Source organism: Cervus canadensis, chromosome 20 (assembly GCF_019320065.1).
Source record: "Cervus canadensis isolate Bull #8, Minnesota chromosome 20, ASM1932006v1, whole genome shotgun sequence".
Classification (NCBI taxonomy): domain Eukaryota; kingdom Metazoa; phylum Chordata; class Mammalia; order Artiodactyla; family Cervidae; genus Cervus; species Cervus canadensis.
In genome coordinates this window covers 20,947,110-20,969,847 of record NC_057405.1, presented here as the reverse complement: position 1 = coordinate 20,969,847, position 22,738 = coordinate 20,947,110, and the positions used below count along the sequence as shown (strand labels likewise).

The window sequence follows — 22,738 nt, the reverse complement described above, 5'->3', positions numbered from 1 at the left end:
TATAAAGATCACAAGCAGTCACTGATTTGAGAGATTTCTTTCTTCAGACACTAACATGGTACTAACTAGTAAAATCTACTGTTTTTTCATATTTTTAGTATTGGAAGTTTAAAGAAATATACTTTAAGATCAAGTGTGTTCCAAATCTTAGATAGGCACAATGAATTTTATAGATATTTTTGGTTATCAAAATAAGTAACAGTGATGCATATTTAGGCCAGATTTAGAAAGAAAGTCACATTTATCTTAATAATTATTTCTCACCATTTCAATTTCTGAAACAATTTTTCAAAATACCTTTGATGAGGATATTGTTTTTCTTTCAGACAGTTCATATAGCTGCCTGCTTCAGAAACTAGTTTTGCAAATCTATATACTTCTAAGGAATGATTTTACAGTTTCTGATAGTCCATACTTTCACAAAAACTTCATTTAATGTTTTAAAAATAAATATCCAAGGACATCCCAGAAAACCTGTACTGAAAATATCCAATGCAGATATGCAATGTGTTTGGCTATAGTGTCTGGGGTCTTCATTCTACTACTAACAGTATCCTTACAAATTCCCCAGAACAGATTTCGAGTTCTAAAATAAAGGTTAAGCTGACAATTATTTTTATTTGAAAGTTTGCAGCATATTAGCAATATGATTGGACTACATACTTAAAACTATACTGCAGAAATTTCAAGTTAGAAGACATAAAATTGAGTAGAATTTAGTTATAGCACACCAACTAGAATTCATTTCACCAAGCCACTGTAGCTAAGGAGGAGACGAACCCAATTTTGCCACCCTGCAACATTTTCCATTTCCCCATTTAAAATGCAGTTCCCTGGAGAAACACTCTCCACAACGTCCCTGCCTTTGCATTAAAGCCGTGTTTTCCCTTTGTTACTTACTATTTCTCTAGGTTGCTGAGCCAAAATGGCGAAGGTAGAGAGACGATCACATAAGCATTTCGTATGGGATGCATCGGTAAGCACAGTTTTACATCCCTGGGTGGACCACGTTCCCAAAGAATCGTTCCTGCAAAGTGTGGGGGGAAGATCGGGATAAATACGCCTGACGGTCAATTCCGTAAAGAAGAAAATGCAGTTTAATTGAGAGAATCGTCTACTGTAATTCCCGCACAGGAAAAAGGAAAAAAAAAAAATCTACTTGTTGTTGAATAGGACGTAATTTAGATGCATCTCCAGTAAGGCAAAGCGAGAGTGTTTGGAGGAAGCAGGCGGGCGGCGGTGCAGCGTGCAGAGAGCTGTCCAGCGCCGGAGGTGCTGAAACCGGGACTGACTCTGTCCAGCCCTCTGCGAGGAACGGCGGCGGCGGCGGCGGCACGAGCAGCCGCCAGAGCGTTGGCAGCCACTTCCTATGCTCATCGGATCGTTTCAAACACTCAGAGTGTAAAGAGGCTTTTCACATTTCATACCAGCTCTGATTCCCGTCCCGTATTTTTGGATCGTGAATGTTGGCTTTTAAAACGAGGATTTCTCTGAAAAGCCTGCCTAAAAGGTTAGATAGCTCGTGTTGGGTGATAAAATCTTCTCCGCTGTTGGTTAGGGATTTTTTTTTCCCTCCCCTTAGAATTAGCTGCTGTGAAAATTTCACCCTGGAAATGGGAAGCAGCAGCAGCAGCAGCAGCGGCGTCAGCTGGTTCCGACTCTCATTGCCTTCGCCTGGTATCCAGGGGAGGGGTGGGTCTCAGACAGAAGCTTCCCACTCCACACTTCACTCAGCCCGAGCTCCTCTGAAGCCCTTGACATTGCTCCCCCCATCCCCACCCACCTCTCTTCCCGGGGTGGGGCATTAAGTATTAAGCTAACCTGGAGTCTGCTACAACATTTAGAAGAATAACTCCACCTCAAAGTCTGGTAGGAAAGGGGAAAGAGGGCCTGCTTCAATGTTCCCTTTGGTGTAGCCATTCAAAATTCTAAAGCATATGGTTTGTTTCCCACCCCAGCAGAACAATAAAAATGGTATCAACCTACGCCTACTTGAGGGGGGTAAAGAAGGGGGAGAATCCTTCCACCCCCAACTGAACTACTCCACAAGAAGAGGAAGAAAAGAAAAAAAAAAAAATAGCTACGGAGTTCAACCAATCAACTTGATTATCATTACACGTGTTATATACTGAATGCACCAATTGTCACCTCCCTTCCCCCAGGCATGGAAACTCTCCAACTAGCAAACCTGTGTGTATGTGTGTGCTTAAATTTCAAACCAAGTTACTATCTATGTTAAAAATGACTCTAAAACTCCAGAAGCAGAACACATGGCTTGATGTTAATTTTGATAAGGTACTTTTTATTTCACCTACTCCATATCTCTGAATGCCTAAAGCTATTGGGCTAAATATGAATGCAGTCTATTTCTGAGGTATTTCAATGACAGAGGTTTCACTGTGATAGTTGGACCTCCAGGTTGAGTTGTAGAATATAATTCACACTATCCCTATTTTTGTATTTAGATGCAATATCTGTTTAACATTTATTAATTTTATTTTAATATTGATTTGATGTCATTAATATTCATGACTCAAAATACTGTTAGTTATAACTTTTTTTTAAAGAGAAAGAATAGACTATATTTGGGAAGATGCACATAAAAATTATGACTAAGTTTACCCAAGTACTTCTAAGTATTAGCCAGCTAATATGAGTCAGTTAAAAATTTGGTAGGTTCTTTTCTTTCTCATGATGTCATAGAACCATGCAATATATATATATAAATATGCTTTTATATATATATATACTTTTATATATATATACTTATATATATATAATTGATTGTCTGTCTCTTATATCTTATCTTCTTGTGACAAACAGTTAAGGCCAAATAAAAAATGTTTATCTCAGGAGATTAAAGTTTAAAGAAGAATGATACATTTAAGAGAATCCGACAATTTTTAAAGCATAACATTACATTATTCATCCTGGATAGCAGCTTATTTATCCTGGAAAGAAGTATTTCTGCTCTCAAGATGGAGTCCAATACATACACTTTTCACATTATGTAGCTATGAACAATAAACCAAAACAAAGTCTTAACCAGGAACAAAACTGTACTGCAAATAAGACCTCATATGAGACAAAGTGGCATGTTTATATTTAGGTAGTGAAAGCTTGTTTACTCAAGAAAATGTTACCTATCACTAACCTTTGACTGTCAGATATAGTCTATGTTCAATATAATGTTGCTATACTCTGAAGATCATGTAAATTTTATATGACATCTTTAGAAAAGTAGGTCAATTTACTTTGCTCTGTACAATGATGTAGTGCTGACCTGATCCAGCCCCAGGCAAACTGGGAAGTAAGTGACACTGGTTTCCATTTTTTAATCTTTCATTCCCCCCAAGCATGAAATGTTTCTAATCTCACTGGACCCCTTTTGATGGGTCCCCTCTTAAGGTTACATAACCTCTGTCCTTAGTTTTCTTTGGGATTATTATCCCTTTGTTGACTTTATCTGATTAAACTAAGATAATAAAAGTGATTTGAGTATAGTTTGATGTGTTCTCTTCAGTTTAACACAGTCATAAAACATAAAATAACGCATCTGATGGCAGAACACCAGAATATGATCAGATGGGTAGGAGTGAAAATTTTGATAGGTGAGGGGTAACTAGCAACTTCTATACTTAGTCACTTCCAAGAGTTGAGTAATAATAAGTGTGATGCTATCAGATGTTAAATTTTATATTGTTTCATAAAATCTCTTGATATTATAAAATCACTAGCATACATATTACTATTATTACAAAAACTATAATATATGTCACTTGTATTTTCAAATAGTTCATAGCTATTCCAACTGTACAAAATTCTTTGAAAGCATGGCACATGTGTCTGATTGATTTCAGGGAGATCTTGTAAAACAAACTGTTATGGTGGTAGAGATAATGTGAAGCAAAACAGCTTCCTTAGTCTGCACAGAACAAGGTTTTAAAACACGTGGACTATTTCAGCAGTCACATTATTCTTCTAATTTCAGAGATTTGCATGCCATGATTAATGGTATAACTGTGAATTATTCTTAGTTATTAAGTGCACATTGTCATCAATGGGGCAAGCAAATACAATGAAATATGTATGAACATTAAAGATATAATAAGACTAACAGACTGAGGATGTCAGAAACAAACACAAAATGGCGATACTGAAAAATCACATCTTTTTTTTCATAGTGTCTTTTCTGGATGCTAATTTTTTTTTCAAAAGTTTTCAAAATAACTAGGCCTGCAGAAATTTCATATAACTAGCACATTCTTTGTTGGCTACACCTACATTCACCCATGTTAGCCATTAGCTGTCATCTGTACCTCTTCTCCTTCTTCCTATTATTAGGCTGGCTAAAAGAAGAAAAGAGTCTGCCTGTCCCAAGTACTCAAAAGTACATACTCACAAGCACAGAGTTCTGTGAAAATATATAAGACCCCAAATCTATTACTTCCCAGCTTACTATTTATTTCAGGCCTTTCCCAATTTTCTAAGAGTTTATATGATATTTCTCTGCATCTGAATTCATTGTTGAGTTCTTGATTTCATGGGAGAATTAAATACTATAGCATACAATTATATTCTTTAGCATTTAAGATTAAAGAAAAAGATTATCCATTCACTCCAATGAAAAGTTGTTAGTAAAAAACTTGATAGCAAAAACTTACAGTGACACATTTCAAAACTGTGTCAAGAAAACAAACTTGTATCTTTTGAAATAGCAATACAGCTAAATATTCCTCTCAAATCAGTCTTTTATAAACTGTTTATACTGCTTCACGGTACATCAGTGTGTAAAGTGTTTATCATGAATAAGTGATACACTTTAGGAGGTTTATTATAAAATCTCAGGATTTTGACGGTCAATTTATTCAAAATCAAAATAGCTACAATATCACTTCTTAAAACTTTAATACATAACTTCTGAGTACACTGTCCTTAAAACGTATGTGCACTGAAGGAAAGTGTTTCCCAGTCATAGCAGTCATTAATGTCTAAGAACTAGGTGAATCTGTATCACTTTCAATGTATACGCTACCCTCGAATGAATAATTATATATGTCTCTTTGTATAAATTATTCTCATAATACAGAAATTTTGGAGTACAGATAAGGAAATGTTCTCAGTTTTGAGCAGAAACAGTCTTGAGGGTAATCTAGTTTCCAGGACATTGGAAATACTGACAAATTTGTTGTCTCTAGCAACCATTGCTATGTCAGAACGCAGTGATTCATAAAATTAGGAAGTTTTGTGAGAACTAACCTTAGTGATCACCTAGCCCATTGGTTTTCAACACTTATTGTATATTAAAGCCATCTGGAGACCTTTAAAAATTAAAGTCTGAGGTGGGGCCTGGAATTCTTTCTTTTCCCCAGATCATTCTGATATGCAGTCAGGGTTGAGAAGCACTGATCTATCCCAAACACTTACTTTTACAGATGAGGAAAGTGAAGTGCAGTGAACTTAGGAAGCTTGTTGAAGGCACAGAGTGATACAAGGTTGTCTCTCTCATTCAAAGAGTAGAGATTTTTTTAAATACTAAATTTTAGATGTGACCTGTTTTAAACAGAATGTAATAAACAGTCCTATGAAGTGTAAGGTCTGCATGTCATGTTACCTACACTTGAAAATAACATGGCCTTTGTGTAGTGGTTTTTAGAAAGTATGATGTATCAGTGGATGAATTTAGCTAAAGATAGATTATCAAACTGTTGTGTTCATCTTGTTTTATAAGTGAAATATATATATATATATATATAAATTATCATAATGGCTGCATATAGTATTATATACTAGTATACACATACATATATAAATCATTTTTACCATAAAAAGAATAAAAACAACATAAAGCATTAATATTTCATTCACTGTCATGAAATTTAGGAGTGAGTACTCTGCGACAAGAGGGAACAACACTTATCATCCACTACTGAACCTGAAATCATAAGTGACTCCTCCATACCTTAAATACCAGCAGAATCCCAATTTTTCACCTCAGTTCAGTTCAGTTGCTCAGTCATGTTCAACTCTTTGTGGCACCATGGACTGCAGCATGCCAGGCTTCCCTGTCCATCACCAACTCCTGAAGTCTACCCAAACTCATGTCCATTGAGTTGGTGATGCCAACCAACTATCTCATCCTCTGTTGTCCCCTTCTCCTCCTGCCTTCAATCTTTCCCAGCATCAGGGTCTTTTCTAAGTAGTCAGCTCTTTGCATCAAGTGGCTAAAATATTGGAGTTTCAGCTTCAGCATCAATCCTTCCAATGAATATTCAGGACTGATTTCCTTTAGGGTTGACTGGTTTGATCTCCTTGATGTCCAAGGGACTCTCAAGAGTCTTCTCCAACACCACAGTTCAAAAGCATCAATTCTTTGGCACTCAGCTTTCTTTATAGTCCAACTCTCATATGCATACATGACTACTGGATAAACCATAGCATTGACTAGACAGACCTTTGGTGGCAAAGTAATGTCTCTGCTTTTTAATATGCTGTCTAGGTTGGTCATAGCTTTTCTTCTGAGGAGCGAGCGTCTTTTAATTTCATGGCTGCAGTCACCATCTGCAGTGATTTTGGAGCCCCCCAAAATAAAGTCTCTCACTGTTTCTACTGCTTCCCCATCTATTTGCATGAAGTGATGGGACTGGATGCCATGATCTTAGTTTTCTGAATGTTGAGCTTTAAGCCAACTTTTTCACTCTCCTCTTTCACTTTCATCAAAAGGCTCTTTAGTTCTTCTTCACTTTCTATCATAAGGGTGGTGTCATCTGCATATCTGAGGTTATTGATATTTCTCCCGGCAATCTTGATTCCAGCTTGTGCTTCTTCCAGCCCAGCATTTCTCATGATGCACTCTGCATATAAGTTAAATAAGCAGGGTGACAATATACAGCCTTGACATACTCCTTTCCCTATTTGGAACCAGTCTGTTGTTCCATGTCCATTTCTAACTGTTGCTTCTTGACCTGCATACAGGTTTCTCAGGAGGCAGGTCAGGTGATCTGGTATTCCCATCTCTTTAAGAATGTTCCACCTAGATATGAGCTAGTTCCAGGAACACCCCACACTTAGATTTTCCCAGCACTTCTCTGTGCCTATTCATGCTTTCTGTCCACCACTGGAACATTAGTTGATAAATTCACCTTTCTTACTTTATTTACAAAATGAACACTCTCCATGCCACAATAAAATGTCAGTGCTTTTGAGAACCGTGTCTTGTATGAATTTGAATCACCGACATACCAGTTTTCACTTAGTAAGGACTTAGTGACAATATTTTGCTCAGTTAATTTAACAATTATTTATATTTCAAGCGATGGATTTTTTTAATACTTTTGGACCCAGACAGAATGTTTAAGCTCTAAATCATCTGCTGTCCTTTAGCATATCACAGAAATGCAATCTGAAGAGTATCAATGGATCTTAATAGGCTTATCTATTTGCTTAAGGTCGTTAAACATCATCTGATGATACATTCTGAAAGATTTGGCATCCTGCAGTGATTATGCTCAATCCAGCAGTAAGGCCTAAGTCTTCACTAACAAGTCAGTAAGTATTTGGTGAGTGTTTTTCAAATACCAAAGTGGAAGACACATACAAAAAGAAACCTAACATTTTCTTTCCTAGGAAAGTTGACCTTCTGGTTGTAAAGACTGTACAACCAAGAATGTTTTCTATCTGATTAGTTTTACAAATTGTTCCAGAAAACGCTTCCAGTACTGCCCTTCCATTTTAAGGCACTATCATTTTCTCTCCAGATAAATACCATTATTGGGCTCCCCGTTCCTTCCTTGCTATCTACCCTCAAGTTCAATTTCAACACAGCAACCAGAGATCCTATTGACACATATGAGCACTCATGTCGCTCTGTTCAAAACTCTTTCAATGGTTCTTCTCATCTCACATGGAGAGAAAGACAATGCCTGTAAGCTTGTTGTTTCCTCACTGTGGCATTTTTGTGCTATCAATTCTCAGGGTCCAGAATGCACTCTTCAAAGACAGTCATGTTGCTGATTCTCTCACATCACATAGGTCTCTGCCTTTATGTAATCCTTCCAGAGATGTCACTGACTATCCAACTTAACATAGTAACTCCCCCTCTGTAGTAGGCTAAAGTTAGCTCAACTCCTATACAGTTCTTCTCATCAAGAGGTGGAGGTTTTCCTTCCTCTTGCTGTGAATTGTGGTAAGCCTGTGACTTGATTTGGTCAGAAAAATGCAGTGAAAGTGATCTGTTTGAGCTGAGGGCTCAGAAGTTCTTACAGTTTCCAGCCTCATCATCCTGAAATTCTGCTTTCATGTGGGGTGGCACAGTCTGGCTTCACGAAGGGTGACCAACCAGCACCAACCACCAGGTATGTGAGTGAGGCCATATTAGGTCATCCATCCCTAAGCAGAGCTGTTAGTTTACTGTAGCCTGGTGAATGACATCAGACAAAACTGCAGAAGAACCAACTAGCTGAACTCAATCAAACAGCTGAATCACAGAATTATGAACAGCAACGTGATTGCTTTCTACGCCACTAAGATTTGAGGTGGTTTGTTACACAGGAAATGATGCCTTACCCATCATTACTTTCCTACATGCCCTGCTCTTGACCTTATTGGTCTACTGCTGCCTGTAGCACTTACTACATCTAACACATTTATGCATGCACTTTTTAATTCACTTTTTTCCTGTCCTTGCTTACTAGAATGCAAACTTCTAGAGAATAGTGATATCTATGCATTCATTTCAGTCTTCTAAGATCTTAAACAGAGCTTGACATGTAGCAGGTGCTTGATAAATATTTGTTGATTTTGTTGTATTTTTGATTTGTTGATTTTGGTGTAGATTTTGACCTAGGGTGGCTGGACTTTCTGACCTCATTACTTCATTTCTCAACAAATATTATTAATCTTCAAAGACATTCAAACACTGTGCTAGATTATTTTATGGCCATACAGATTTCCACGTTGCCTTTTGGAGCTTGAGAGCTTCAGTGGTTATTTTGCAGGTGTAGTGTCATTGTCATTTCGTCACACATTAAATTCAAGAATATGTTGCTTTTGTTGTTGCTTTTGACTGAGTATCATTTACAAGGATGGTAGCATCAGTTTTATTTCCAGTAGTGGCATTTGTTCATTTACTTACTTATGTTTAAAACTGTGGTAAGAACAGCTAACGTGTGAGGCGCGGAATACACAGCTGACAATAGCCCGAATGTCGTACACAGATCTCTGGAACCTACTCATCTTGGATAACTGAAACTTTACCCCACAGAACAGAAACTCTCCATTGCCTCCTCTCCCAGCTGCTGGCAACCACGATTTCCAAAGTACAAGCAACAAAAGCAAAAAAAATGACAAGTAGATGAAAAAAAATTCTGCCTAACAAAGGAAGCAAGAGAGTGAATTGGCAGCCAGCAGAATGGGAAAAACTACTCTTGAGCCACGTAAATGATGAGAAGTTAATGTGTCAAACACATAAGGAACTCTTACACACCCAGAGCAAAAAGAAAAACAATTAAAAAGGGGAAAAGCAGTATCTTTTTTTGCCATTTTGTAAACTGGAAGTGCTGAGAGAAGAAAGGAGTATGGGAAGTAAAACCATTAAGGGAATCAATCTACTGGCTTATAAATATGTATAAATATCTTCACCATGATGTATTAATAATTAAAGGTTAAGATATGCAAGGTGCCATCATTAATTAGTCAATAGGCAAATAAAAATAATCATGCTAATGAAAATAACAGCTAACATTTATTGAGTGTCTATCCAGTGTTAGGTGTTGTGGTGGATACTTTAAACACGTTTACAAAGAAATCCTAAAATGAAATATCAAGGTTGCTAGGATTGACAAAGAGACTCAGTGCCTCCATCGAGGATCATGAGGGCCCTGGAGACAGAAAAAAGCCCACAGTTGGAAGGTACCCGGATATCTCCATCTGCCTAGGGTCCATGTAACCGTGGATGCCTACCTTTGTCCTTATTATATATGTTTAAAATAAATAAATGTCACCAAGAGATGGTGACATTCCTCACGCCATCCCGCTGGTGCAGAGCTGCACCAGGAGCTAAGCCTGAGCCTGTATACCTTCAGAGCAGATTCCCATCTCTCAGTTCTCCCAGTGAGGTGGAGGCAGGGGAGTGCACAGCTTGAGCTAAGAACATTCAAGGGAGTACTCAGAAAGGGCACCGTTTTGGGAACTGAAATCTCAGTAATTCACTTGGAGAAAGAGAAATATTGTATGAGGAATATAAAAAAAATGGTACAAATGAACTTATTTACAAAACAGAAATAGAGTCACAGATGTAGAAAACAAACTTAAGATTATGAAGGAGGAAGGAAGGGAGGACTATGCTGGGAAATTCAGAGGGACATACACACACTACTGTATATAAAATAGATAACCAACAAAGACCTTCTCTATAGCACAGGGAACTCACTCCTTAATACTCTGAAGGGGCCTCTATGAGAAAATAACCTAAAAAAGAATGGATACATGTTTATGTCTAACTCGTTCACTTTGCCGTACAGCAGAAATTAATACAACACTGTAAAGCAATGCTGTTGTTTAGTTGCTAAGTTGTGTCAAATTCTTTGTGACCCCATGGACTGCAGCATGCCAGGCTTCCTTGAATTTCACAATCTCCTGCAGTATGCTCAAACTCATGTCCACTGTGTCCGTGATGCCATCCAATCATCTCATCCTCTGTCGCCCCCTTCTCCTCCTGCCTTCAAATTTTCCCAAGCATTAAGGTCTTTCTCAATGAGTCAGCTCTTCGCATCAGGTGGCCAAAGTATTGGCGCTTCAGATTCAGCATCAATCCTTCCAATGAATAGTCAGGACTGATTTCTTTTAGGATTGACCAGTTTGATCTCCTTGCTGACCAAGGGTCTCTCATGAATATCTTCTCCAGCACCACAGTTCAAAAACATGAATTCTTCAGCACCTAGTCTTCTTTAAGGTCCTGTTCTCACATCTTACCATGCCTACTGGAAAAACCATAACTTTGACTAGATGGCCGTTTGTCACAAAGTGATGCCTCTGCTTTGTAATATGCTGTCTAGGTTTGTCATAACTTTTCTTCCAAAGAGCAAATGTCTTTTAATTTCATGGCTACAGTTATCGTCTGCAGTGATTCTGGAGCCCAAGAAAATAAAATCTCTCACTGTTTCCACTTTTCCTCCATCTATTTGCCATGAAGTGATGGAACCGGATGCCATCATCTTAGTTTTTTCAATGTTGAGTTTTAGGCCAACACTTTTTCACTCTCCTTTTTCACCCTCATCAAGAGGTTCCTTAGTTCTCTTTCTGCCATTAGAGTGGTATCATCTGTATGTCTAATTAATTTAATTAAATTAATTATTAAAAATCCTACAGAAAATATGTGGGCAGGACTTCATGAAAAAGTGACTGGAAAGGGAAAATAATTAAGAGAATAAAAAGAATTGTGTTGAGTATGGTCACTGTGGGCACAAAGGCCATTAAGAACATTTGAGAGAATGATTTTAGCAGAGGGCTCAGATGGAGACTAGATTTCTGGAAGTTAAAAAAGAAAGCTGGTGATATCAAAGAGTTTAGCAATAGAAGAAAAAAGATTGCATGTGAGTCAATGTATAAACATAAAGTTTTATCAATTATATTTTTAATTTAAGGTAGGAATAAATCTCCTAATGTCTTCCAACACAGACCTTAATGGTTCAGTGAGAGATGATTCTGATAGGATGTAGCAATGGTGAAACAGTGTTAGTCATTCAGTCATGTCCAACTCTTTGAGAACCCATGAACTGTAGCCTGCCAGGTTCCTCTGTTCATGGAATTCTCCAGGCAAGAATACTGCAGCAGGTTGTCATTCTCTTCTCCAGGGGATTTTCCCAACTGGGGAATCGAACCCAGGTCTCCTACATTGCAGGCAAATTCTTTACTATTTGAGCCACCAGGAAGACCCAACAGAGGTTCCACAATTTGTTGAAACAGAGGTTCCATAATTTGATTCAGTGTTGGAATTAGAAAGAAAGAAGGAAGAAAAAAAAAATCGACTATACCTCCAAGGGGAAAAGTATTATTCCTGTCAATAAAATGAAAGAACATTCAAGAATAAAATCTCATTGATGTCATTTTAAGCCTTTTTTGTCCTCAGAAATTTCCCCAAAGTTTGTTTAGACAAATTTAAAAGGAAAAAAAAAAAGAGACAAGAGCAGATGCAATGGAAAGAAGAAAAAAGAGAGAGTGAGACCGTTTTGGGATATGGAGTTCTAATTTTGAATGGGACTAAAGGGGCCTGCTTTAATATATTTTAGTTTATTGATAAATTATGTATGGTATGTCTACTAAAATAGCAAAAAGACAATTTAGTTCTATCTATAACTAATTTAAGAAAGATTTCCAAAGTCATTCTAGGGTGTGGGTAAGAAAAGCTCTTAGAAATGATTTTTCTCTGCATTTCTTTTTAAAATACTTAAACATTCCTTGAACCACTGAGGGTGAGTTAATCTCAAAATCACAAGACAATTCATTCTATTTGGATATTTTCCTCCCTCAAAAAAGAAAACAAAACTGTTTATCTAGGCTAGTAACCAGTTTTTAGTCTGATATAACCTACAACAGCTGAGTGTACAACCCTGAAACAGAAGTATTACTGAAATTGAGCAGATTTAAACATAAGTTCCTTTCCCCACTAGTTCTCAGATAATCTGGACACAAAGCAGTCTGTGTATCCAACTAAATTGCTCATTTCCTGATTCTAATGGCTTTTGTTCCTTTCTGCAGAGGATTAATCCCAATATGTAAAATACACATATAAAAAAGACTAAATGTATATTTGACAAATTAATTACAGTGGTTGCTTCAGCGTATTGAATTATAAGTATTATTTATTGCTTCTTTATATTTTTCGTACCTTTGTATTTCTCCCATTACTATATTACCTATATAATAAAAAATTCTTTTGTAATTCAAAAAAATTATGTGAAATAAGAGCAAGCTAACATATGATTACCATAAGATTAATTCTTTCATAGTCTTTACTTATAAAAAATGAATATCTCTTTGTAAGTACTTTTATACTGTGAAGTCCCCTTACCAGAAAGCTAAAAGGACAATTTTAAGAAAAATTTATATATATATATAGCTTTCAATATGTACATGCATTAATGTGTGACTCAGGAATATAAGAGTTTCAATATTAAATGGATTATCCAAGTCTTTTATTCTCAAGTCATTCTGTAGTATATAAATATTTTCTCTTAAACTAAAGTAGCATTATGGCACATTGAATTGAATTAATAATGACTGGGCTCATAAACCAATATTTAGTTTTATTACTTTTCACTATCTACCAAGGAGGTGTAATATTATGTAAACTTTTGCTAAAGTTATGTAAATAATCTATCCAGATTTATAGTGATAAAACAGAGTTTGCAAATTGATATTTAACCACTGACTTACAATGGTCATCTTGAAGCTTTAGCCAGGACATCCAGTTATTACTGTTTTGCAGAACATCCATTAAAAAAGAGACAATTTATAAGAGAGCATGCAGTCTTGCGCTTGCAAGTGAAGGTCTGCTGTTTATCCTGGAAATTTATGCTACATATTTTGGGATAAGATGATAAGTGTTGTGAACTCTTAGAGTTCCTAGCACCTTGAAGTCAAATCACCATGCTGTTAAAAAATTATCAACCAAAAACAGTTCATAAAACACTGTGAAAGGTACAATAGTTTTCTATATGTGGAAATCCTGGTTAAAAAGAAAAAATTCAACAGCAGAATCACCGAGTAAGAGTCTAAGGCAGCTACTTGTATTACATAACTTTTTAAAATCCTATTATATTTGAGATTATAATTACGATATGGTTTGGCTATAAACTGGTCTAGTCATGCTTTTGGCACTGGGTCACAGGTCAGCTGTTTTCCAAGTTAAAAACTGGAACACATGCCTGCAATGTTAATCCAAATTGGAAGACCAGTTCTCAAAAATTTACTGTTGAGACATGAAACTGAAGCATCACTTATGAGTGGGAGCTTAATTCACTCAAAATTCTGATGCATTAATTCTGGGACAAAGCTAGAAATCTGTTTTTTAATATCAGAATTATTATTTCCAAGAAATAGAAATTTAATTATTAGGTTAATCATACATCAAAAATTATGATTCATCATTGATTGCCTACACAAAAAATGAAAAAAAAAAAAAAAAGAGAATTCACTGAAGATATATATATAGTCAAAGTGACTATCTGGGTGGTACAATATTTTCAGAACTCTGAGAAAGGGAGCCCTGCATATTAGGGCTGTTTCTCTGCTCACTTCCCCAGTGTATTATGTGCAATTAGGGAACCTGAATATTAGTAGAGAGGAAATAAAAATTACTGGAGGGGCAGAACAAATTATTAATATGTACAAACATGTGTCCATGAAATTACCTAATCTCTGAAAAAACTGAATTTGATTAAAATATAAACTAAGAAAATAATCTGTTAACCTCAACCAAGTGGTTCCTGAAAAATGAAAGTGAAGTCGCTCAGTCGTGTCCGACTCTTTGCGACTCCATGGACTGTAGCCCACCAGGTTTCTCCGTCCATGGGATTTTTCAGGCAAGAGTACTGGAATGGGTTGCCATTGGTTCCTGGTCATACATTTATTCAACCAACACACTAATTTTGCATCAGCCCCCAATTCCACTCATTTGCAACTATTGAATTCTTTACAAACAAATCAATATCTCAGCATTGCAGTGAAAAATCTCACTCAATGAAAACCAAGCTGCAAACATTTTGTGCCTACTTGATGACAGAGATGAGTTCTTGTGCCAAATCAAACTTTGTAATAATGGCTTCAGTAAATATTCTTTTCATCTGTTCTTTTCCCCCTCTAATTAAGATTACACTTAGAATTTACTTGTGACCAGTTTCAAAAGAGCTTGCCAGTTTTCCTCCCTTTTATATCATTTATAGACTTAATGGGAAAACCAATGTCCTTGTCCTGCATAGTTGTATTGTTTTTGTTTTTTAAAGTCACAGATGTGGACACAGGAATCATGGTTTCTGATTTCAGCACCAACATAGTCTTGTTACCTGGAGGAAATTCTTAGCCTAAATTGGGACTCAGTATCCTCACTGATAAAGTTAAACAATTGCATGTTCTATCTATCGTTTGGGGATTGCTGTTGAAAATACAGAAGATAGTAGACACCCTTGTCCTCAGTCTCCTCAGTTGTGTCCAGCTCTTTGTGACCCCATGGACCATAGCTTGCCAGGCTCCTCTGTCCTCGGGATTTTCCCAGCAAGAATACCAGAGTGGGTTGATATGCCCTCCTCCAGGGGATCTTCGTGACCCAGGGATTGAACCCATGTCTCCTGCATCTCCTGTACTGCATGTGGATTCTTTACTCCTGAGCCATTTATTTAGTGGCTATATTGCCCAAGCATTATTAATGGGAACAAAAATACTTTTCTGAAAGTTAAACGCTTTATATAAATGTTGTGTATCATCACAATGATGACATGTATCATTTTACCAACAAGAAAACCGTATCAGAGGAGTCATGTGACATGAACAAGATTATCCATCAAGGATTATTGCTCTTGTCACGGCGTCATAAAATTTCCAGGCTTCAGAGTCCTGGTTTGGAAGACCCAAAGCTAAAAGAAGTAAAGTAATTAATGTCCTCCATGAAGAAGAAAAGAGATGACGTGAACTGATTTTTTCATGAATTTTTTGATACTGTAAAGACCTTAAGAATTAAAAACAGAACCCTGAATTAGCAAATCTCTTTATGATCACAGAATCACACAGCCAATAGCTAAGTTACATATTATTTTTAAGTCTCAGGTGGCTAATGAAACATCAAGACAAAATATATACATACAACCAGGGAAAGAAGCCATGTCAAATCCTTAAATGAAATGCAAAGGATGTGATCTTTCTATCTCCTAAACACTGCCAAGAAATTATTAATGGAAACCTCCCATTCAAACTAGTCTCTCTGGAAATCATGAATATTTAAAACAAATGCCCTGATAAGTATGGTCAAGAAGAATAATGTGTAAAATTACAAAAATGTAGTAATTTCTATAAAATTCTGGCTTTATGGGAATTTGAAGATAGATCTCTTTTGTGCGAGGCCATAGATTACCCACCCCTCACAAAACAAAAGGATGTTAGGATAGAAGACTTCCACTGCTGACCAGAGTTCACAGTGAAAGCGTTGTTCCCAAAACATCCTGAATCACCCACCTGGCCAGGCCTTTGCCAAGCTGACCACTCCTGACTGTGTGTCAACGTGACTGGAGAGAAGAGATGGAAGCCCGTGCTTAATTTCTTGGTCACAGTACAAACAGAAAGGATGGTAAAGAGACAGGAGTGGCTTTGTATGATCATGTAATGTGGCTTTGTAAAGTTCAGTGCTTAATGATGCTTAATATGTAAGTTGATTTTTAAATTCTGACATAAAATGTGAAAGAATGGTATTTTATGAATTCATGGAGAGGTGAAATTAAGGCTTTTTCAGTGCTGATTTAAACACCATAAAACACTGACTTTTGTAATTTAGAGAATATAAAATTTTTCTTTAATCTCACTCATTTATAAATTTATATAAAATGTTTTAATGCCTTTTTTGTGCTCTGCACAGTATAGGTTATAGAGATTCAGAGGCTAAAAGGTACACACTGTCTAAAGTGAAGACAAATATGTAGCCTGTCCACTTGCACTCCCAGTTAAGAAAATTTCAAAACTCTTAACCCAGTTAGTCTCTAATGGTGTGGCGAGTGAGCTGGTGATAAAGGGGAAGAAGTGCATGAATTCATTTCTCCGAAGATTGGCATTTAAAGAAATATACTTAAATGTATATGTACTTCAATGTACTTAAATGCATATACTTAAATAAGTGTGTACTATCTTTCTCTTATGCTGTGATTCTGCAGGTACTATGGCTTCTTCATACATTAATAGGTTGAGATGTGAAAATTCATGGTTGAAGGACAGCCCTGAACCCTCCATTGCATAATTAACATTTTAATGAGCAGTCAAGACCTTTCGTGTTTTGGATCTCAACCATTTGTCTCCTGAGTGGAACTCAATCTGTTGAGCTCAGAGCATGAAGTGATTCTGTCTTTGTGAGATTTTTAAACAAAAGGAGATCACACAGGCCACTGTTTTAGCTTGACACTGCTCTCTCCTTTGTCAGCAGAGCTCACTTATATTCAAAGGGGCCATGTCAGAATCCAACAACTAGTTTTCAGCTCTGGCTTCTTTTTTAATAGGTACAAAAACTGTATCTACCACACACATTTTGGAAGTGGCTAATTTTCAGTTACTGACCAACTAAACGCAGTTTCCCCTCATATGCAAAGTGCAGTGGGCAACTGCTATTTGGAAACCCGGCAACTTGAAGAGGAAACATTGGGTGATGCTGGTAATTTAATTATTTGTAAATCAAACTTTGCCTCACACACTAAAGGCACTAAACTTCTTCACTGGAGACAAGTGTGAAGGTCATTAAAAAGCTATTTGGTTTGAGGTTTCAGAATACAAAGTAACTTAAAAATGTTTTAAAAAAACACTTTTACTCCTAGATAAAATCTTTCAAAAACATTAAAAACCAATCTCCTGTTTTCATTACTAGGCAAAAAAATGTCATGAGGAAAATTCCTATGGGAAAGTTTCAAGCATCTGAAAAATGAAGCCTATAATAGGAAAGCCTTATCTGTCATAATTAATATAACATCACTAATATAAAACTCGGGTTGCATCTCCTGTCTTCATATCTCATTTCTGACTACTACAGACCCATTACTATAATGCATGTTACACGTATAGCACAGTATTTCTTATATTATTATTCTTATTAGATAAAGGCTGCAGAATCTCAGGGAATTTTAACATTTATTTCTTAGTGACAAGAAAGCATGGCTCTAGTTATCTCTAAAGATGTGAACATTAATAATGCACACAGATATTGAAGTAGTTCAACCACTATTTTAAATTTTGCTTACTGATTCAGGCATAAAACCAAGGATGCTATGCACAGTTTACCCATGAGTTACATAATCTTTTAGCAAAGTTGCAGACTCCAGGTGTGTTCATTGTATCCTTCAGCTTTCCTTTTTTCCTTTAAACCACAGTCAAGGATATTAAAAATTAAATAAATAAACAAAAACTTCAAGTATAGAGATGTCTGCCATATTTAGTTGACTGATTTTATGAAGAATAGTTGTCACATGGTATCTGCCACTGAAGAAATATCATCTGGAGAAGAAGACTCCAAGTTCTCCAAAGAGAACTTCAACATAATGCTCCACAATACAAACTACCTATTTTTGTAGCCAAGTATCTAGGATACACAGAAGACTTCAGGAAAGCAGCATTGTTCCTACTGAGGATGCAGCTGGGAAGACTGGTATGAAGACTGCTCATTCTCAGAATGGCACCTAAAATTCACTTTGTACAGTTTCCAAGATTGCAATTCTAAAACAAAGAAACAGATTACCTACATTAAAACTTCTCTAACTCAGGCCATTATATGTTATCTTCAATGTTCTAGGGTTTAACTGTGGCCACTCAGAGGGACAGACACAGGTTCAAACACAGCCCTAGAAAGTATAATAAAGACAGTCTGGAGCAGTGGTTTTACATTGGTAAGGTGGTTTCTGGACACCTGAGACAAATGCTGATAGAAATAGTGTCACCCCCAAGTAAGAGTAATGGTATTCCATGAACTGGTTTGGGAAAATATTTAAAAACCCAGTAAATGTACAGAAAATCTGTTGTGGATGACCTTGCAAATCCCTGTAGACTCCAACTGTATCTGCTGAGGGCTACCTCCTCCCTTCCTGAGTTGTCTTCACTTAATTAGGCTTCTTTTGCTACCAGTCTTGCCAAACAAAGCCTCCTCTGACAGCAACAGATTCTCTATGAAAAGTCAAGCCCAAAAGAAGAGGAAGGAGAGGGAGAACTTGCTTTTGGAATCCCATGTCTATATCCCAGGAGTATAGTATGATTTCTTTCAGGTTCTGAGTACAGACATCTTATGGTAACTTATTTATTCAGATCCCTGTGAGTTCATTTTCTTCCATATCTTATAGGAACTGTTCACTGCTACTCAGAGCCAAAATACAGATGAAATAGAGTCTTGTTCATACATCTACACCAGGACACCAACTACTCAGGGCTGCGGTGTAGACAGAATGCTGACACAAATGGGGCTTTAGAGATGGAAAATTATTACTAATGGATTCTGAGAATGGACTGTTATTTAAAATAAGAGCAAGCCCCATTTGTACAAGCCTCAGTCTTGATGTTAGTGGGTTCAAACATTCAAGGACAAGTACTTATGGACCATTTTGGACAGAAAAGTTCATATTAATTTAACAATGGCTGCTTCTTTTGCAATATAATATTTGAAAGACCTTGATCCTTTTTTTTTTTTTAAGAAGGAGATAAGGTTTTCACACACACACCAAAAGATATTAATGTTAAGTGCAAAAAGAAGTGTCTCAGATCATCTCCTAGGTATCGGAGACCTTGAATCCCTATTTGAAACTAAATAGCTATGTATTCCAGGGCTTCCCTGGTGGCCCAGCTGACAAAGAATTTGCCTGCATGCAGGAAATGCGGGTTCGCTCCCTGGGTTGGGAAGATCCCCTGGAGAAGGGAATGGCTACTGACTCCAGTATTCTTGCCTGGAGAAAGCCCTGGACAGAGGAGCCTAGTGGGCTATATAGTCCATGGGACCACAAAGAGTCGGACACAACTGAGTGACTAACACTAAGTAACTAAGCTAAATAAGTGACTAACTAAGCTAACTAACACTAAGTAACTAAGCTAAGTAAGCGACTAACTAAGCTAACATTAAGTAACTATGCAGCTGCAAACCGGCACATGGGGAGAAGGGCTTAGCCTTTGAATTTCTTTAATTAACTACTCTTAATTCTCCCAGCTTCAAATCTCACTTTCAGATACTTCTCAGGGAAGACTCAAGGACAGAGAACTCTCTCCCACCCGATGGCCAAGGGAGCTGTGACGAGAAGCAAGTTGGTTTTTGAATCAACCCAGCAGCACAGAGGACACATGCTAACGCCAAATCGTCCGTGTCGCCAGGCCTCTTTCAGCCAAATTGAAGGCCCTGGGGGCCGATGCTGAGATCCATTCCTGCAGCTCATGGATGGTGGGTGAACCCTGACTCCTTTGCCTTTCCACCAGGCCATCGTGAACAAATCACTGCCTTCCTGCTGCGTCCCACAGCCTTCCTCATCAGCCATGCTACTGGTTGGAGGTAATCTATGACGGCCACACTCAGGAGTAAGCGACAGGAGAAAAAAAAACAGATGCTCAAGGCTGGGTTTTCCCAGTTTTATTCTGTGTGTGCTCTATTGCTCCACAGAAACTTTTCCCCCTGAGTTTTAACTGCAATCACTGAGCAGATGTCTCTGAGACAGTAGAGGTGAGGAGACCAGCCACTGTGGCAGGCTTGCCTTGGACACCTTGCTGACAAGCCTTCGCAGGCTGCTTCCAGCACTCATGCAGTCTCAGAGGCTTTCTCTGTGCTGATGAGGACAGAGTCTTTAGAAAGACCCTTCTGGACACGGTCTCTACAGCCACTCGGGACCCAGAGAAGCTGAGGGCTGGCTGGACTGGATCCAGAGTAGCTGCGAGGTGTGAAGATTTATGTACCCGTCTTGTTCCAGGAAGCAGGACTGTGCTCCTTGAGTGCCTTGGCCTTTTCAATGAGGCCCTTCCTGGTTCCAGGACAGCACAGACTGTGGCTTCCTTATGAAGCTGGCTGTTCTGTGCTGTCCCAACTCTAAACCTGAGGCCCTGCAGTTCCTCTGTTGACTGACAGCTGATTCCATCATCCCACTGAAGACCACTAAACATCAAAGCCCCTGGGATCCCCTGGCCCCGAAATCTAAACACAGCCACTTTCAGGACTTTCAGGTGGATTCTTTCTGGTTATTCTGTCCACACAGATTCTTTATACCTTGGGACTCCATGGAACCATTCTAGGGCTTTCTAGGTTATTTTTCTATTGACACAGAACTGGCAACCACAGGGGCTTCCTTTTATATGTGCTTGGAATTCCTTTGCTCAGAGTACTCCATGTCCCAAGGTTTTCCCTGTCCTCTGGTCTTTCACGGCGGACATGCACGCAGCCCTAGGCTCACCAGGCGTTGCACACACAGCTGACAGAGGTCACTCACCTCTGTGCCTGCCTGTTTGGACCGCAGCGGCAGGTGTGGAAGATGTAGGGCGGCTGCACCACCATAACCCCAGCAAGCCCTGCTCTTCCCTTAACAAGGTGTTAAAATCCCTTCAAATCACTTAGCCTCTTGATTGGAACCTCAATCTTGAAACAGAGGAAGCAAATTTTCTCACTACTTCTGGGTATTCAAATGCAAATGCCCCAGGCAGTAGTCTTTGAGGCTGTAAAGTAGTTCTGTTTAGACCCATTAGAGCCTCTCAATCAAGCCAATTCTTTGGCCTAGGGCCTCTCATCCATCCATCCACTTAAATGAAGTGTCTACTATTGTCAGGCATTTACGATACTTTGGGGAAGATGAGAAAGATACTCTGTCACCAAAATCATTATAATACTTAAAGTAAGGTCAATATTTAGCAACAGCTTAAAAATATGAAGCGCAGAATATACATTTATTTCTAATATAATCTCCTTTGCCAGTAGAATATTTTGCATATAATCTTTGTATTCTAGAAAGTCAAGACAGATAAATCAGTTCAGGAGATTTAAATTTATTTTAACAATCTAGGTCAACTGTGAAAAAGAATTAATGTGTAGGCAACATTCTGCTTGAGTATTATTGAGACCTAAGAAATTTATTTCAGTGTGTTGTAAAAGACAGCTACCCACACGTCTCCTCTAATAAGAAATGACAAAAATTTTGTTTTAATTGTGGGAGGTCTTTAAATCAGTAATAAAAACCACCACTAATAAATCCTATTATGATTGTTTGCTTTTTTTTGTACTTTTTTCCATAAGTCTTTAAAATGTTTAATGAGAGGATATATTAGGTCTCTTGTAGGTTTTATAATCCTTTGTTCAAGCAAAAAAAGCTTGAGTTTAGTCAGTATTTCCCTGAAAAGAAAATGCCTAACTTTTGAAAGCAATAGACATCTTATAAGATTAAAAAGTTGAACAAAATGTATACACACACACACACACACACACACACATGCCATTTCCTCCTCCAGGGAATCTTCCTGACCCAGGGATCGAACCTGTGTCTCCTGCACTGGCAGACAGATTCTTTACCACTGAGCCACCTGGGAAACCCTTGAAGCCAGGACTAAGAATAAAAAGAAATGGGAAGAATCATAGTTTATTTATTCTCTCCCTTTAGCATTTTATTTTGAAATACTTTTAGACATAAAAAGTTGCAAAACAGTACACAGACTTCTTTTTTTCCCATAGAATTCCTGTTTATCCTTCACCCAGCTTTGCCTAATACGTTCATCTGACACAACCATGTGAAATTAACCTGAATCATGAAATTAACATTAGAGCATACTACTTCTATGCTCCGAGAACATACTGGTCTGCAAAGCTCATTCAGCACTCAGCACTTGTACCCCTGACGCCCTTCCTGTGATGGACCATCCCGTCTAGGATTCAGCCCTGCATTTAGTTATCCTGTCTCCATCTGTCAGTTCTCATCCTTTGTCTCTGTGATCCTGGCCACTGTGAAGAGTACTGCCCACTTACTTTTCAGAATGTCCCTCAATTTAGATGTGT

General features: G+C 37.7%; 1 protein-coding gene across 2 annotated transcripts in view; it reads right to left on the bottom strand.

The window, feature by feature from the left end:
- ADGRB3 (adhesion G protein-coupled receptor B3) overlaps positions 1 to 22,738 on the bottom strand; it is an 851,399-nt gene that overhangs the window by 165,390 nt on the left and 663,271 nt on the right. For both annotated transcript variants that reach the window (XM_043439524.1, XM_043439523.1), the window contains one exon: positions 901 to 1,027. In XM_043439524.1, the coding sequence (XP_043295459.1) occupies positions 901 to 1,027 (127 nt within the window). The remainder of the gene's footprint in view (positions 1 to 900; positions 1,028 to 22,738) is intronic.